Here is an 18,313-nt window from a genome sequence, read left to right on the forward strand (position 1 = left end):
GGGTCAGGGAGATGACGTGGATGGAACGTCCAGTCCAGCGTCAAGAGGCAGAGTCCAGCCGTGCCTGGCACATCCTTTCCTTCCTTTTAACTGGAAATAGTCCTCAAGAGCCCCAGGCAGGAGAAGAGGTTGTGAAAAGAGAATGACCCCCAAGGTACCCAGGACACTCTCAAGGGAAAAGCACTAATGAACCACTGAGTAAGTTCCCACTGGGCCCAGGAACGCACTAACAACCTGGCATGGTCCCTGCCTCCAGGATTCCCAGGCTAGGGTGGAGACAGGCCACAGAGAGGAACCTAACAGGGTCAAGGTAGTAAGAAAGACACAGAGAGAGAAGGGTGAAAGGTCAGGAAGGCTTCCTGGAGGAGCCTGTGCCAGGGCAAGAAAGGTTCCACACTCTAGGGTCGCCAAATTTAGCAAATAAATAGCAGCTACATTTGAATTTCAGATAAACAAGTACTTTTATAGTGTAAGTATATCACATATAGTGTATGGGACATACTTATGCTAAAAAGTTACACCCTTCATCACTGCACCCCCCCCCCAGATGAAGATCAGGCTCAGAGAAGGGACGGGACAGAGCTGAAACCGGCTCTCTCACCTTGGGTTCCAGAGTGCAGCCCACAGATCTGAGCACTCTCCCACTCTGCCTTAGCTGGTAGTGTTAGGCTGGCTACTTACTCTCTCCAAGTCTCAGTTTCCCAAACTGCAAAATGAAGGGGTGTGCAGACATTAAAGCTTGCCTCTCAAAGGTGGTCTGGAGTCCAGAAGCATCGGCCTCCCCAGGGAGGGATGTTACTAGAAATGCAGACTCTCAGGCCCTGCTCCAGACCCGCCGGATGAGACCTGCATTCGGAGAAGCCTTTGTGATTCAGGTGTACGTTAAAGTTTAGGCGGTGCTGTGTGCACAGCCGCCCCACAGGGCAGCAAGGGACTGGCACAGAGCCAGGGCTGGGGGCTCCCAGGCTGCCTGGCCTCGCCGGCATGTCCCATACATAGGCACTTCAGGGGGCATTTCCCCCTCACTTGGCCCAGGGGGCCAAGGGAGGCGCCTCCTGCAACCATGCTGGCACATGACAGGCACCACAAAGGCAGCTCTTAGAGCTGGTACAAAGACCCCCTGACGTGCCCGTCCTCTAGCCTAGCCACGGCCATGCCAACTCACTGCTTCTCAGTGGGCTCATGGGTGGACTCGTAAGCTGTGATGTTCCAGAGGAGTGAGCCAAGTGCCAGGAGTTAGCCCCACCCCCGTAGATAACCACGTCTTCCTTCTCCATGTAGAAACGGTGGTGAAAAACACACGAGAAGTGTCTCACAGCCCCTCCTCAAGGTGAGAGGTCCTAATGCTGCCTTCTGGGACAAAGTGGATGGCATTTTGGCAGGGGTGCTCTGCCTGAATTCCACTAGATCACCATTACCTCCTGGGGACATTGCCCTTGGGGACCAAAGTCTCAAGAACAAGTAATTTCCAAAAAGCTGAGTCATTGATCTTCAACAGATGGGGGAGAGTTAGCTGGGACAGGAGATGCACTTGAACAGGTTCCTGCTTTGGGTCCAGATGTTCCTCGGGACTGTCGAGACGATATGAGTCAGTAAACAGAACACTCAGCAGGGGTCTTGGCACACAGCTGGTATTTAGCACTCAGCCACCAGGCCTCCACCCGGCCCCCTTCTTTGTCCCTAGATGGGGATGCAGCCCAGACCACACTCCTTTGAGAACATCAGTGGGGAAACACAAATTGTCCACTCTCCTGCATCCGGGCTGGTTCTGTGTTACAAGCTCATTCGCAGGGGGCACCTGCAGGTGGCAGTATCAGACAGACAAGAACTGTTCCAGGCCAAGGCTGGTACACCATTTTAGAGCAGGGGGCTTCCTAAACATCCAGGGCTTCTCATGAAGCAGGCGGGATGGTCCAACATGACTGAAGCCCAGCAGCCCATCTCCTTCCACAACAGAGTGACACACGTGAAGCTCGGGTGCTGTTCCAGCAGCCAGCAGATGCTCGTGAAGTTGCTGTCTTTGTTCAGCTCCATTAACTGCTTCTCCTTAACGCCCCGGAGCCATGGTGGACTGCAGGAATTCTGGCTGCATTGCCCTGGCTGGTATGTCACAACATTTGCTGATAATCCCACCTGAGCACCAACGCTGCCCCCATCACACAGCCTGGCTCACGGGGAATCCTCAGAACCAGAGCAGGAAATGCGGACACCCCAACCCAAGGCCCCACCACACCCTGACAGCAACCAGAGGCCCCCTCCTCCCAGCCGTGTAGACCAACCTGTGCTGACACCACAGCTTGGTTTTCTTTGTGAAAGAAATACTCAAGCTCTTCTGATTTTCTTTCTTTCTCCCAGTCTCCCTCCCCTTCCCTAGGTCTTCTCCTCACCAGCTTGGCCTGGAGAGGCCTGAAAAGCAGGTGATGGTGAAACTGATAAGCAGGCCAGTGGGCCCATCAAGGGCACAGTCAGCAGTCCCCTCTCCTCCAGACAGCAGGAAAAGCTGGGAGGCCCAGCCTGCAGGCTGAGAAGGTCTGCTGCCGGGGCCTTGCAGCTAAGCGGAGAGCAAAGGCACAGTGGGCATGTGCGCGTCACACCACCACTGGTGCATTTAAAATACTCAAGGAGTGCTGAAGGATCAGAGCAGCTCAGAGAGCTCAGGAGACGGTTGCCCGAGGAGGTGGGAGGCTGAATTTACAATGGGCCCAGATGTAGTCAGGAAGGACTGTCTTCCCTGTGGTGGAACGTCGTTTCTGAGCTTCAGGGGACGGAGGCTGGTTAGCCTGATCCCAGAAAGGAAGGCCACAGGAGCGACGGTGGGCCAGGCCAGAGACCTGGACAAGGGCAGCTGTCTCCCAGGACCCAAAGGCCCCTAGGCTGCAGCGCTGCATGGCTGACCTCTGCTGGCCAAGGAGGCTCCACTCACAGCAGCAGAAAGCCAGGCCCCACCTGCTGGAAGCGGTTTCTGATTCCCAAGGTTTCCAGGATGGTCCCTTCCTACACTCAGGAGGCACAAACCGTGGCAGCTAGAATCTTTATTCTGTTGTTAAGAGCAAAACGCCAGGCTGGCAGTGCCACAGAGCTGCATGGCCTCAGTTCTGACTGCCCTGGAGTCTAGTCCATCCAGGGCAGGAATCCAACTATGTCCAGGCTGGGAAGGGCATGCTCTGTGCTCAGCCCTGTGAGGCCCGGGAAGACGGCAGAGGCTGCCTGGAAGACCTCAGGAGGGCATCGCTGTGGGTCTGCGTTTCTCTCTTCTGTGCTTGAAGCTGCGCAGTGGGTTCTGGGTTTTCGCCTTCTACAGGGGCAAAGTTGTAGGTTAGCTGAAGGTTAGCTGCCCAGACTAAGACAGACAAAGAGAAGTGGGTGGAGTTGCCACTTGGCACAGCCCTGTAGGCCACAAGCCAAGAACAGAAACTGCTGTGGTCACCACAGAGGGCAGCCCCCCCACCTTCCTCTTCCTGCAGCCTGAGGACAGGGAGGGAAGTGGGGACAGAACAGCAGATCTTCCTTTGCACTTAAAGTTGTTTGTGGGCTGCTGAAGGAGAGTCCAGGCCCCCATGACTTTGACCTGGCAGGCAGGAGTCTGGAGCCAGTTCTTGGGGCCTCACTCCTCCCTCTCAAGGGCAGGGCATGTGCACCTTGGTGACAATGAAACGAGGTAAAAGATGAGCCCTGCAGCTGTCGCCAAGGCCCCAGAGAACATACCTTGGCCTTCTTAGAGGAGGACGGCTTCTTTCGTTTCTTGCGAGGGTGGACAAGGCCACGAAGAGCAGAAGGAACTGGAAGAGACATGTGGCCTCAGCAGCTGCCACCTCGTCCCGTTGTGCCCTGATCCCACCCCCTCTCAGCCCTTGGCACAGTATCAAGTCCAATCTGACCAGGCCACCCGGGTCCCAACAAGCCCCCAAGTACCTGGCCGCCCCACCCTGGCCCCTCAGCCTCCCAGACACACGCTCTTGGCAAATGACCTTGCTCCTCTGTGAAAGAAGATGGAGTCTCGTCCCACCCCTCCTCTCTCTCTCCCTCCTCGTTCCTTGGACCAGGACCCCAGCCGGTGTCCCCTCTAGCTCACTGTCCTTGGGGAACCTGCCCTCACCATTCTTCTCCCTTAATCCATTGCAAGCATTTTCAGCATAAAAGTCACACATGCTCATAACCAAAGATATCACATACAAGATGCAGCCCAGGTGTAACGGCTGCATGAAAGAACCAGCTGGTCGGGCTTTGGCCTTGTCTGCACCACAGAAACTACTCACAGGGTCCATCCCTGACCTCCCGACTGCAAGCTGGGCATCCCGCTGACACAAGGCTCAGGCAGGTCCTCTCTCTTCCCGTGCCGACTACTCTAGAGACTCCAGCCACCCAGCCCAGCTTCGCCAGGTTACGAGTTCCGAGTCTTCTCCAGCACAAGCACCACTGCCTTGAGCCCACAACCCTCTATCACACCCGGTCACTCCCTTCCATACACAGGTAGCTAAGTGGCCAGTTATGGGCTCATTCTTTCAATGCGCCAGGCTGTGGAGCAAGACCGCTGGCCTTAAGCGCCGGGTCTGCCACTGCATCAGGCACAGGGCCTCTGGACTGCCTCAGGTTCCTCGACTCCCCAACAAAGAGAGAAACAGCTACTGGGGTAATTGTGCAGGTGCGTTCAAGCGAGTGATTGTCTGCACATTTGTGTCTGTGACGTGTTTGCTGGCCAGTCTCCACGGTCCTGTGTCAGCCCAGCACACAGACCAGGAAGGATGCCATTCCTGCCCCAGGGCTCCCCCCAGGCTCTGCTCACCCAGGTAGTCGGGGACGTGGCCCAGGTGAGGCTTCACGACGGCGGGGTGCAAGGGCAGGTCATGCCGCAGCAGCTGGAGGTCCCTGGGGTTGTCTTCAAAGTATGTCTGACGGGGGAGAGAAGCAAGCACTGTGGGGTTAGTCTTCCTGGTGCCAGTTCACAGGGGGGTTTTGAACAGCTAATCTGTGTTTCAGAATTTTGGACGTCTGGCTTCTCGTTTCCCCTCAGGCGCTCTGCGTCCACATTCACAGCCCTCTTCTGTGAAAACATAGCACACCGCACCCCTCTCCCTGGGTGACATGCTAGACATTGCTCCGCAGTGTCACACAGACTGCCACCTTGACCTTTCCTGTCTGGGTAATGCTGCACCTGTTTGTTGAGTGCGTCCCTATGTGACACTCAAGCGGTTCCCCTTTGAAATCCTAACAATGCTGTGACAAACACAGGCACATGTGTGATCGCGCACATTCACAACTCTGTCAAGAGCAGAAACTCCAGAAGTCATTGTTCTGATGAACACGGCAACTGTCTACCATGACTGACCTCCAGGAGAGCCGTGGGCTGCCTCACCTGCTCCTGGCCTATTTCCTCCCATCAACCTGACGAAAGCACAGCTCTCTGCCATTTGCTGCCCCTCACCACTCAGAGCTCGGCCAGTCTCCAAGGGCAATCTCCGAAAGTTCCACACCTCTGCCCCTTCCTTCCTCCCCCCGACCCCTCTCACCTTGAGCTTCTCTGAGTGCAGAAGCTCCTCCTTGATCTCCTTCAATCTCGCCTCTCGAATGGACTGTTTAGTCACTGAGCGCATGGCGTCCTGGGGAGACCAAAGGTCAGCACAGTGCAGCTGCACGAATCCTCCGCCATACCCGGCCACTCAGCAGCAAGGGTCGGATCCCCGGCCCAACTACTCCGCTCCCCACCCTGTCCCACTCACCCTGCAGCGGTAGCGGAAGCCCTCAATCTCCTCCATGCGGAACTGGTAGGGAAGCAGGACAGGGGCTGTGCTTTCTGTGGAGAAGGCAGCAGTGAGGGCCCCCTGAAATGGCTCAGCACAGGGTCTACTGGGGGCCTCGCACTCAGAGCCTCCCATACTCCCTGGGGTGAGGCAGTCAGGGACCCAGTCCACGCCTTCCCGGGTTTCATGACAGCTCACGAAAGGTGCTCCATGATGCCGTGGCCAGGGCAGCCTGTCGTCCCCAGTCCTGGTGCCCAACACATGCCTCAGCCTCAGGACCTAGTCACCCAACCACCTCCCTCCCCCTCAAGGCTGCTCTGGCTACAAGGACACCATGACAGCCCAAGGCAGTAAGGACCAGTGGCACCTCATGGTCAGGCACCCTTCTAAGCTGTCGTAGCAGCAGACAGGACTACCCAGCATTCATGACAAACCAGCATCACCCATTCCAGATAAGGGAACCTGGCACAAAGGCAAGGCCCAGTGTCACCTCTGGCTTCCCCACCAAGCGGTACCCGAGTCACCTTCCCCACGAGCCCAGAGGCTTGACACCATCTCAGTGAAATGTATCCTTCCCTGGCCCCCTGCCTCAGGCGTTGAGTGAGGCCCCACAGGAGCCCTGTCTGCACCCCTACCCATAACCTCCTGGGTGGTGGGTAGCCCTGCCCACTCCTCCTCCACCGTCCGCTTCTTGCTGCCTGGAACTGGCTGCCCCAAGTGCAGCACAACCTCGCTGTCTGCACAATCCAGGGCTGGGGCTTGACACAACTTGAGTCAGTGAAGAGCCCCAAGCAGCTCCCTCTCCCAGGGTCGTCTCCTGAGATACCACCAGCCACTTCCCCATCTCCCAGAACTATCTTCCTCCCCTCCCTCGGCCCTTCTGCCCTTTAAGGTAGACAGTAAACATGACTTTGGACTACCTGATGGCTCTAGACGTCAGCTGACTCATCTGCAAAGGGGGACAGTACCCGCCACCCAGGGCAGGACAAGGATGGAATGTGGGACATGGTACATAGCTGTGCCAGGCATGAGAGTGGCTGCTGCTCACACCAGTGTCCCTGCTGCCATTACCATCACTGGGTCTAAGGCATCTCGGGAGAAGCCTGGCCCTGGCACAGGCCAAGGGGAACAGGGTTCTTACCTCCGCCAAGAAGCTCCTCGATCTTGCCCAGGTGGGACTGCTCTGTGGGCAGCACGAAGGTCAATACAATGCCTGGGTTGTTGGCGCGCGCTGTCCTGTAAACATATGGCCCAGACTGTGTCTCCAGCCCGAGTCCTGCAACGTGCCCACTGCCCAGGTACCCAGCCCACCTCGCCCCAGCTCTCCCACCTGCCAGCTCGATGGATGTAAGCCTCAGGGGTTGGGGGTAGATCAAAGTTGAGCACAGCGCACACGTGGTGGAAGTCTATGCCCCGGGCCACACCTGCTTCTGGATCAGAGGCCCTGCAGGGAAATGTCCTAACATCAGTCTGACCCCTCCTCTTCTCCGGGCAGGTCTTCTCAAGCAAATTCAATCAGCAATACCTCTAAGCAAAGCCCTGTAGGAAACCCCAGGACCCTAATACACATAAGACTCTATTAAGACAACTGTTCCAGGAACGAGGGTAGCAGGGCGGCCAAACTCTTGCCCTGACCTCAGGTCTTCGGCAACAGCGGAACTCACTGGCCCAGAGGGCAATCCAAGAACCATCTCTAGCCAGCCAACCCATAAGAAGACAAACTGGGGACTCCCCTCTCCCCATCAGAAATATATTCCCCGCAAGTAACAGCCGCACACCCAGTACAAGCTGGGCCATCTCCCCTCACAGGACGGTGTGGCAACAACTCAGGCGACCTTGCCCTCGATGCTGCCCAAGGAGTACACACAGGCCTGCGCTTCACTCCCCTTCTCCAGACCCAGGCAGCTGAGCAAGGGCTCCGTGGGCTACGCTAGCAGCCAGGCCTGGAATGTCTGGCTCCTGCTCCACTCTGCACTCTGGTTTCAAAGTCTTCTGAAAGGCTGAAAAACAGGTCTCCCTGGGAAGGGCGGGGAAAAGGAGAGAAACAAGGATCACCTGTCTCCCTTGGGCCCTTTGCTCTGACGCTTGCCCTTGACTGGGGCCCCCAGGACTTCGGCATCAGTTGCTATGACACAGTCGTAGAAGCCTTGGTTGAACTGTGAGATGATGTGGCATCTGTGGTCCAAGAGCAGAGGGAGGGTCAGCCCCAAGAGCAAGCTGGAGGCCCCTCTCCCACCCCTAGCACTACTGTAACCATCTCCTTTCTGACTCTTCCCTCTTCTTAAACTCTTCCCCTACTTAATCTTTGTGCTGCAAGTGCCTTAGCTGAAGATGGAATAACAGTATGTAGCTCGAAATTGCTAAGAAATAAAGTCAGTAACTGACAGGCCAGCCCAGAGCCTGGCCTTTACCAAGCGCCTAAGGAACAGGAACATCACTGAGTCTCCCCTTTCCAATCCCCAACTTCAACGGATCAACCAAGACATCGGACGTGGCACACCTGGAGCGCAGTGGGAGCTCTCCATTGAGCACGCAGGTGGGGATGCTGAACTGCTCCAGGAACAGGCGCAGCCGGTAACTCCGCTCTAGAGTGTTGACAAACAGCAGAGACTTGCCCCGAATCAATGACAGCTTGAGCAGGGCATACAGCAACAGAAATTTATCTTCCTCAGTCTCACAGACCACCTGAAACTGCTGTAGCTGCTCTGGCCCTGGCAGCTGAGACTCCTGTAATTTGAGGGTAACCTAGGGGATGACAGGCCTGTGGTCAGGAAAGAAGAGAAGACAGAAGTGCTGCTGCCAGCCGCTGGCTCAACAGCCACAGCACAAACATGTTAGTGCAGCGCACCGGGGGCCCCTCAACTGTGTGATGTAAGGACTCAAAGCACCCTAACTGCTGTGGGGTACAGAGGACATAAAACTACACAAAAAGCACTTGGGGCAAAAACAAAGAGGAACACGATACCGAGGATGAAAGCCCTACAGCGGCAACCTTTCTGAAGAGTAAACTTCACATAAGGTGAGAACTCCGGCCTTAGAATTTTGGCCCTGCTGTTCATAGCAGCCTTCTGCCCCTTGGGGGTCCCTGCTCAGGCCTTTAGGCCTGTTTGAAGCCCCCAGTTTGAAGCCCCCAGGGGACATCTGGAACAAGGTAGTGACTTTAGATTGGGGGATGGGAAGGTTGACAACTACCAGATTCTAGTGCCTGAGAACCAGGAAAGCTAAACCATTAACACTTGTTCCACCCGAAACACCAGAGGGCTCCTTTGAGTAGCACATGTCAGCAGCTCCAGACACTTCCATGGGGTCCTTACCGGGTTATGTAGTACCAACTCCTTGAGTGCTTGTACATCCTCGTTAAAAGTAGCCGACATCAGAAAAGCCTGGTAAATCCGGGGCAAGTGACTAAAATGAAACAGAGCCCCATGAGACTCCAGCTCTAAGGGCCTCTAATTGTGGCAGCTGAACTTCTGGCCACCTCATTCCAGGCTCTAGTCTCCACTCATACCCTCCAGCCACACACCTCTTCCTTACCAGAGAAGACTCTTGAGTTCTTCCTCAAAGCCAAAGGAGAAAAGAAGATCAGCCTCATCCACCACCAGCAGCTCCAGGGAGTCTCGCAGTTTTAAGCTGTCTTGCTGCAAGTGGTTTAATATGCGAGATGGGGTCCCCACCACCACATCAGGCTTCTCCATCAGCACAGCTCTGCAAGTGGGCAACACCTCAGGATTGGGGAGAAGGTAGCAGTTGGGACCTCACCCTGGACCAGCCCTCTTTCTTGCTGCACACAACCCAACCCCACATCTTTGTGCAGCTTTATTCTCCCGCAGTCCTGTTGTTGTCACCCACCTCTGAGAGGCTGAGTCTTCAGCAGCCGAGACATTGGCCACCCGGATGTCTCGAGCACAGTAGGCAGCCAGTTGCTGAATCATGGACTGGGCCTGCCGGGCCAGTTCCTTGGTGGGCACAAGAACAAGGCCTCTCACAGCCTGCTCTACTGCAGGACCTGTCTGCAAAAGCACGAATTAAAGGCTTCAGCCTGCCAGCTTGTGTCATCGTGGCCACCCGATGCTTTTCTCTACCTCTTCCATGCAATCTATACCAACTGTTGTGACTGCAACACAACAATTTAGTTGTGTTCTGATCAACTCCCCACCTACTTTTACCCACCTTAGAAGGTAGAAAGGATGACTCTTTCCCCAGGCATTGACTCTCACAAAAAATAACTTACTCGATGGTTACGAAGTTACTTAAAATGCGCCAGTTAGGGCACTGGAGTTTCACAGTAATTCCATAAGTAGATGTGGAGAGGAGATGTGCCCACTTTTTAGAGTAGGAAAAAGAAGGTGATTTACTCCAGAATACACAAACAACGGTGGTAGCAGAAATTGCACTACAAGCCAGGTAACCTGAGTTCCAGCCCAAAGTGTCTGCCACAACAGCACCAGGTTCTCTCAGGCCAGCCTTCATGGATAAGAGGCCAAAAGAAAGCCTGGTTCTTGGGAAAGACTAGGGAGGGAAAAGGAGGACGACACGGAGTTCCAGGAGGGCAAAGCGGGCAATCAGACGCCTGCATCTCCCTTGCCGGCTTTTGGGGCCCCTCCTGCCACCTACCGCCTTCCTGTGGAGCAGCAGCTGCAGCATGGGGATGGCATAGGCAGCCGTCTTCCCCGAGCCTGTACGGGCCCGAGCCAGGAGGTCCTTCCCCTCCAGGGCCAACGGGATAGCCTTCTCCTGGATCAGCGTGGGGCGTGACCAGCCCAGGTCGGTGACGGCCTAAGAGAGACGAGAGGGGTTAAGGTGGCGGGGTGCCTTGCCGCGGCCGCCCGCCACGTCGGCCCGACTCCTCAGCCCGCGTGGTACCTGCAGGAGCCGGGGATCGAGGCCCATGTGTTCGAAGCCCAAGGCTTCTGGCTCCGCCATGCTGCCGGTTTGGAATGACGGCGCGCACGCGCGGCAGGGAGACCACGCCACGAGTGGGCGGGTCAAAGCAACTACCAATCAGCTTCGGAGGAACCCTCACCTCCCGGAAGTGCTGGGCGCAGGCTTCCGGTGCTCCGGCGGGCGGGGTTCTGAGGCTGCAACGCCGAGCGGGACCCGGGGGTTTCACGGGAGAGGTGGCGGATGGCCGGGAGTTGGAGGTCGTCTAGGAGCCCCACGGGTCCTCTCCTGTGCCCTGACGTGCTTCCTAACGCCTTGCTGGGTCACGGTCACCTGTGGTAGGGGCCCTACCCACAAGTCCCCTCCGTGCCTGCCTCTGCCCACCTCGAGTCAGACAACCCGCAAGTTGGTCCACGTAGTTGTGTGCTAATCGCTTTACTTTAGTTAGTGCTTGTCTCAACAGTGTGGCCCACAGGATTATGCCAGTAGTTATACGTACATTAACAAATACATGAATGATCAGAGAGCTCGTATGTATTCTCCCTAAGAGCAGGCATACCGGCAGTGGTAGCTTACGGCGTTATTTCCCACCCATTGTGGAGTCCCGCGGCTTCTCCTACCCTGATGCATCTAGGGCATCTCTCTGCAGTGTGTGTCTGAGCACTAAATTCTCTACTACCTACTATGCTCAGAAGTGCACTGGCAGATGTGTTCCAGGGCTGTAATGCCTGTAGCAGTCATGGGGACATAGGAGAATGAATGGGGCTTTGAAAACAGAAAGCAAGTGACACTGGGTGTACCAGCATGTGTAAAGGCCACCGAGTGGCTGGGGTAAGGTTCAGGGCCACAGACAGTACAAAGGACAGGCCACAGCAATTGGATTGTACAAAGAGGAGGATCAGAAGAATGAGTAGCATGAGAGAAAGAGGAAGGTAGGTTGTCTGGGGTTCCCAAATTTGGCTGCCCATCAGCTACCTGCACAGCTTGGTTAAAAAGGATGCTTGGTCCCCACCTGTATTAGTTTCTCATAGCTGCTGTAACGAAGTACCACAAACTTGGTGGCTTAAAACAACACAAATTTGGGCTTGCCCCACGGTTCACCATGCTCTGCTTCAGCGGCCCAGGTTTGGTTCCCAGTCACAGACCTAAACCACAGCCATGCTGTGGTGGCAACCCAAATACAAAACAGAGGAAGATTGGCACAGATGTTAGCTCAGGGTGAATCTTACTCTGAAAAAAACCAAAATTATGGTTCTCTAGGTCAGAAGTCAGATACAGGTCCCACTGGGCTAAAATCGAGATGTTGGCAGGTCTGCGTTCCCTTCTGGAAACTCTAGGATAATCTGTTGCTTGCCTTCCCCAGCTTGGCTTGTGGCCCCCTTCCTCCATCTTCAAAGCCAGCAATAGTGGATTGAGTCCTCACATGGCATCACTGTGACCTTCCTTTGCCTCCCTCTTCCACTTCTAAAGAAACTTGTGATGACATTGGGCCCACCAAGATAATCCAGGATGCTAATCTGACTTTAAAATCAGCGGACAGCAATCTTAATTCCCCTTTGCCATGTTAGGTAACACATTCACAGGTTCCAGGGATTAGGACATGGACATCTTCGGGGGGCCATTATTCTGCCTATTACATCACCCCAAACATAAGTCTACTTAATCGGAGTGGACCCGTTTCCCAGATGACCCTATGCATCTGCTCTGACATGGGCCCAGCAAGAGTACTATAGGTTAGACTCTGGTGGTTGTTATGGTGAGAACAGAGTGCAGTTCATGCACCTCAGGTAAAGTGAGGCTGGGACCAAAGACAGCTGGGGACCACACCAGGACAGAAGGAGTAGAACTGCTCCCTGCTCACCTTTTTTTGTGTGTTAAGGGGGTAGAAGGCTGTATGGTAAGGATGTTATATAGTCTAAGAAAGCAAAAATTTCACAATGGAATCAAGGTAGTATTGGGGGGAAAATCATCAGAATTCCTTGGATGTAGCCAAGCTATTTTCTAAAAAAATTTTCTTAGGCCATAATTTATCTCTGAAAACCACACACCAGTATGGAAATCCTTCTCTCCAGAGCCGCCACTTGTTGGCCCATCCTCTGGCCATCGATATTCCACCTGCCTCATAAGTGTAAAAGTGTAATGCACTGCCACATTTGTCCTTACTCCACCCCCTTTCCTATCAAAAATTCACAAGAGGAGAAATCCAGGACATACTGACCTATTGGCATAATCAAAATGCACTCGATTTCTTCTAATGCTGGACAGACCTGTTGAAGTTACCCCAGCTCTTCTCTGTAGTTTTCTGTCCTCATACAGCCCAGGCTCCAGTGTGTGCTTTGCTTGCTGGACTTCTCTAACAGCCAGAGCAGAAACGTGTTCTCTTTGTGACATGTCCCATACTCCAAGAGCCTCAGGCCAGAGGTCCCCACAGTTAACTAGTTCCAAGGGCATCTGACTTTCCCTGTGTTAATTCTAACATGAAGAAAACTGAAAGCTATTTTAAGTAGCTAAAGATTTTGAATAAATTATGGCATTTCACTTCATTGGACTGTTACATGGCCATCCAGAATTAGAAATGAGGAATATGTAGAATTTAAAAACTACTTACAGAAATATTAAATGACAAAGCCTATAGAACTAAATTGCATATATTTTTATAAGTAAAAATAGGTACATATATGGGACAGCATAGGACATAAAAAGAAAAAGAAGAATTTAGTTCTTTAGGTCAGATAAAGAATAAATAATGTATTTTAAATAAACATGTAATAAATAAAACCATAAAAGAAAATGTCAAGTATGGATAATTAATGGTATTAAGTTTTATACAGCAGACAAGCATGAGGGAAGTGTACTTAGATCTGTTTAAATTTCTGATTCTGGGGGGCTGAGAAACAGGTACTTAATCTCCTCACATGACTCCTTGCTGACAGGTCTGCTTGGCTGACCTCCATGAATGGGTGAGCAACCACCCTGTCCGTTCCCACACCCCTGGAGACTCCTGTCAGGCCAAACCCTGCCTCGGGAGCCACACGTGGGAACCCACTCCAGGTCAACCACAGAGGGAGTCCCGGCCACGAGCCTTTCCTCCATTTCCCTTTGTGCCTCCCCTCTGCCCACAACCTCTTATTTCATTTCATACATAGTTACTACAACACCTTTTATTTCACTGGAAAAACCTGTATAAAGAACCAAATCTGGTTCCCATGAGGAAAACATTTACAACAGCTTAAATAAAGGTAAAGGGGAGAGGGAGAGTAAGAGTGCCCTGCCCGTGCCAGCTCTGCCACTACCTTGCTTGGACTCTGAGGTCCTGTGTCACGGAAGTCACAGGTGTCTCAGAATTCTCTGCTTGGCCCTCTGATAAGGCCCTGAGAGCAGCAGTGACGTCTGCTATCTGGCCCACACACCGCTGACATCCTGAGAGTTGCCATGGTAGTTATCAAAAATGTGTGTCTAAACAGAATGCAGAGGGGACCGCCCTGATGTTTTCATCTAGTCACACACAGGCAGGAACACTTCAACTAGGAAGGAAAATATATAATTTATCAAAAAATAGTTCTAATACATAGAAAAAACATTTCAATTCTCTGGGGCCAAGACCTGCCCCTTATTTACATTCACAAAGCCACTGAGTGAACCCAGGACTGATGCGGAGAGCAATGAGGCGGGGCCTCCTGGGTGGGGCATTTCAGTCGCCTACTGTGTAAGCAGACAGAGGGGGAAGTTAAAGGAGTCGGAGAGATTTTTCATTTGCTCGTTTTGTGACAGGATAGAGGGGAATCCCTGGAGGTGAAAGAAGACTGAGTCCTGGGTCAGTTCCAACTCCGCCCACATCTCAAAACAGATCTTTGAAAGTTTGGACCAATGTCTTGTGTCCTTGAGAACCAGTGTTAACAAGTGGCTGATCTGAATGCTTTGCCGCCATGGAACCAGTGTGGCTTATGTTCTTTTTTCATTTTTTTCCCTCAAAATCCAGGTGGATAAGGTATTATTGGGTGGGGAAAGTACCAAATAGTTGGAGAGGGAAGGGTCATTCGGAGAGGACACTACACCAGCTTCTTGGCTTCAAAGAAGCTCTTGAGGTGACGCATCTGCCAGATGCCAGTGAGGATGAGGATGACAGTCTGAGCAATGGACCACCACAGGACTCTCTGGTTGGTGCTCTCACTGGTCAGACGGAAGCGTTCTTCACGATACTGTGTGGCATAACAACCCAGGATTAGAAGTGCTGGAGAGATGGTCCCGGCTATTGCAAGGCCCCTCCCTCCCTTGTGACTACTCAACTGCGAGACCAAATGCCTTCTGGAATGCTGCCTGATTCCATTGGGAGTGCCCCAAGAAAGTATGTCAATACTGCCCATCCTCAGGCGTATCTGCTAGACCAGAAATCATGCTCCTACCATTTCAAGCAAGATTCCAAGGTCAACAAGCAGGCAATGGCTATGCTACATTGTGACCTCTCCTCTCCTCACTTTAATTTGCAAAGCTTAAAAATGGCTATCTAGGGCCAGCCCCCATGGCCTAGTGGTTAAATTTGGCATGCTCCACTTCAGCAGCCTAGGTTCAGTTCTGGAGCATAGACCTACAACACTCATCAGCAGCCATGCTGTGGCAGCAGCTCACACAAAAAAACAGGAAGACTGACAACAGATGTTAGCTCAGGGTGAATCTTCCTCAGTGATAAAAAAAACAAACCCCGCTATCTACACTGATCTCTCCATTCTATTCCCCTAACAACTGATCTCCCATGCAGAGAAGGCCCCAAGCAGAAACTTCGAGTAGGTGTCGTGGGTAAAAGATCAACTGCCATGTCCAATGACAGTGATATGCCCTTACCCTTTGGTAATCCTGTTCTTTCTGGATCTGTTCCACCTGATCAAGCAACTGGCGGGCTCGGAGCTGCAGCTCTGTCAGTTTATCCTTGGCAGCGATCTCAGGGTAGTTGTTGGCATGCTCCCCAACCTGGATGTCTAGGTGCACACGCTAAAAGGAAACGGGGTTGGAACCCCATAGCAACAAAGTCAGAAACACTCTGAAGTTACAGTGTCAGAGTGATGGGGCCTCTGAGTGTCTGTTCCAGGCTATGGAACCCACTCTTGTCCCTGGGTGCGGGGCCAAAGGGCAACATCTGTCTCACTTGTGACTGTGCCACAAAGTGTCACAAATGATGATGGTGGTAAATCAAAACTTTGGAAGCAAGTGAGAGAGTCCCAGTTGTGGCCAAAGAGAAAATTCTCTTACCAGCCTGCCACCAGCGAAGAGAGCCATCCTGGTAGAGTTGGAGTGCAGGCAAATCTGATGTTCACCAGGAGTGTGGGAAGTAAAGGTGAAGCGTCCCTCTGAGCCGTACTGTCGGGAGAGCACCACCTGCAACAGAGCAGTCAGTGAAAGCCCCCACCTGTACTCTGACCTCTCCAACCGCAGCGCATGTCCCCTGAGCTCTGTACGTCCCAAACGGCTCTGTGAAGGATGCCTGATACAGTCTGCAAGGCGCCCATGCCACAGCGCAGGGCGACCAGCGGTAGCCCTACCTTGCCTTCAGGGTCCTTCACCTCCACGTGCATGCCCAGGCCGGGGGTCGAGGGCAGGAAGACCTCCTTCTGCTTATCCCACATCTGGGTGCGGTAGTTCCCTGCGGAGCAGACAGAGCTGTCACAACCCGCCAGCTCTGCCCGGCTCCCACACTCCCGGAGCGCCGGGCAGGGGGCGCTGCTCGACCCGGCGTCCTCCGGGCGCCGCCAGGAGCGGGGAGCCGCAGCCGCGCCGGGGGGACACGCAGGGCCCCGTCCACCCTCGCCCCGCCTGACCGATGACCATGGTCTCGTCGGGGATTTCCTCGATGAAGCAGCGCTTCTCGGTCTCGCCGATATGGAAATAGAGGCCCCGGGCGCCCGCCGCGCACAACGCGAGCAGCAGCAGCACCGGCCAACCCATCACCAACCGTCCTCGGGCCCCGACACCCGCCATCTCACGCCCTTCGCCCGGCGCGCATGCGCGCGCAGGCGCCTCGCTCCCAGGTGACGCAGTACGGCCTGGCGCAGAGCGCGCGTGCGCGGTGACGTCCGCCCTGCGTCGGTCTTCTTGGCCACGCAGTACAGCCGAGCGGAGAGTGCGCATGCGCCACACGCCCAGATTGGTGGAGTCCTCGTCCAGCTTCCCGGATGCGTAGTCGGGCCCGACGCTTGCCAACGGGCGCCTTTCACCTAGGTCGCATGCGCTTGCCTGCGCCCAGCTCTCAGGGGGCGCAGCGCGGGCGCTCGGGGAGTACGCACGCACAGACAGATACCCTCGCCCTGCGTAGCTTCGCCTCATTCCCCTCGCGCCCGGCTTCCAGTCTGGCCCGCGCGGTGGGTGAGGGTCCCGCGGCGCTGAGGGGCGGGCTGACGGTGCCCCGCGCCCCAAATCTGGAAACACGGATCCGCGGAGCGGCCAGGGTCAGGGTTCTCGCACGGCCGGGAGAGATGGAGTCGGGGCACCGACGGGCCCTCACCAAGACCCGGCCAGGCGGGCTCCGGGGTGAGCGCCCTTTTGGGGGTGCAGGAGGGCCATGTGCTGACTTTGGGGGCCGTAACCGGGGGAGGGGGCGCCTTACGTGGACGGAGATGCAGACCGACCAACACGGACGGGGCGTCTTGATAGTGAGGTGTCGTCGGTTTTGTTGCATGTAATCACGGTATTGCGGTGTGATTTTCTGGCCCTCCCTGTTAGGGGTACACACTGAAGTATTGACCGGTTAAAGTCACCTGGGTGCGCTCAGCGGGGGGAAGAGGTGGGGGACACGGCCCCAATGTCCCATTTTCAGTATTTGCTCTTAAAGCCAGGGCTTGGCAGCGTCTTCGCCTTTGTACCCCAAACCCCTAGCAGTTTGTGTCAACTCGTCAGTCCGCTCACTGTCCCCGCAGTGAAGGTTTGGGACACACAGTCACGACAACTGGAGCTCATCCACAGTTGGGGGCCCGGGTCTCCGCTGGCCTGCAGTGATTTGGGTCCCAGTGGATAGAGATGTTGAGCAGAACGAAACTGGGCTTGGTGGCTCCGATAGGCCAGTGAGAAGTGTGGGTGGGGTCCCAGTGCTTGCTCTGCCTTCCTTGCTAAACATAGAGAAACCGTGTAACGTCATGCTTACCGTGCTTACTGTCGTATATGCTGCTGTTTATCCTGTAAGAACTGGATTGAACCAGACAAAAATCCTTGAGCATTAAAGAATGAAGTTTTACAAAGCAAGCCTCCCTGAACAGCAGCAGTTCTGTGGTGAGAACAGAAAGCCTCTTCTTGGAGAACTCGTTTTAAGAAGCTGGATGAACAAATAAAACGAAGGTGGAAATTTGGGTTTTGATATGAAATCTCCGATTTCTAAATATTAGCGTTTGGCTCAACTTTTGTCCAATGGAATGGACAAGGCACAGTCTTTGCCATATTCAGCAGTCAGTGGAGAGTTTGATCTCCGTCCACATCTGGTGGGGACAGTCGTCAGGTTTAAGTGGCTTGACTTGTCTGCTGTTGCCCACCCTTCCCTTGGCAAGCTTCTCTGCATCATTCTCCTCCCTTCTTCCTTTGAACAAACTGTAACATGAGACTGAAAATCTCGGCTAAGAAAACTGAGGAAAAGAGAAGTAGGAGGAAAACTCAGAATGAGCTGGGTCGTGGGGCATGTTGACATCCTCTAGTTACAGCACCCATTTTGTGTTACA

At 54.1% G+C, this 18,313-nt stretch overlaps 2 protein-coding genes across 3 annotated transcripts; both read right to left on the minus strand.

Moving 5' to 3' along the window:
* Positions 1-442: 442 nt before the first annotated feature.
* DDX56 (DEAD-box helicase 56) lies at positions 443-10,713 on the minus strand. 2 transcript variants are annotated; one of them, XM_046670184.1, is made up of 14 exons: positions 10,602-10,713; positions 10,353-10,514; positions 9,588-9,748; positions 9,273-9,443; positions 9,053-9,143; positions 8,239-8,483; positions 7,794-7,913; positions 7,069-7,182; positions 6,880-6,974; positions 5,718-5,791; positions 5,508-5,597; positions 4,784-4,889; positions 3,706-3,779; positions 443-3,295 (listed from the first exon to the last, which is right to left on the minus strand). In XM_046670184.1, exons 1-14 carry the CDS (start codon positions 10,659-10,661, stop codon positions 3,218-3,220), a joined length of 1,641 nt encoding a protein of 546 aa, XP_046526140.1. In that variant the 5' UTR covers positions 10,662-10,713; the 3' UTR covers positions 443-3,217. The 2 variants fall into 2 exon arrangements, with proteins under 2 accessions (XP_046526140.1, XP_046526141.1); XM_046670185.1 differs by lacking the exon at positions 7,794-7,913.
* Positions 10,714-13,765: 3,052 nt separating this feature from the next.
* TMED4 (transmembrane p24 trafficking protein 4) lies at positions 13,766-16,949 on the minus strand. The gene is made up of 5 exons (XM_046670558.1): positions 16,430-16,949; positions 16,154-16,254; positions 15,864-15,989; positions 15,459-15,605; positions 13,766-14,818 (listed from the first exon to the last, which is right to left on the minus strand). The coding sequence occupies exons 1-5, from the start codon at positions 16,932-16,934 to the stop codon at positions 14,669-14,671; spliced, it is 1,029 nt and encodes a 342-aa protein (XP_046526514.1). The 5' UTR covers positions 16,935-16,949; the 3' UTR covers positions 13,766-14,668.
* Between the last annotated feature and the right edge of the window lie 1,364 nt (positions 16,950-18,313).

This window comes from Equus quagga, chromosome 8 (genome assembly GCF_021613505.1).
Source record: "Equus quagga isolate Etosha38 chromosome 8, UCLA_HA_Equagga_1.0, whole genome shotgun sequence".
Classification (NCBI taxonomy): domain Eukaryota; kingdom Metazoa; phylum Chordata; class Mammalia; order Perissodactyla; family Equidae; genus Equus; species Equus quagga.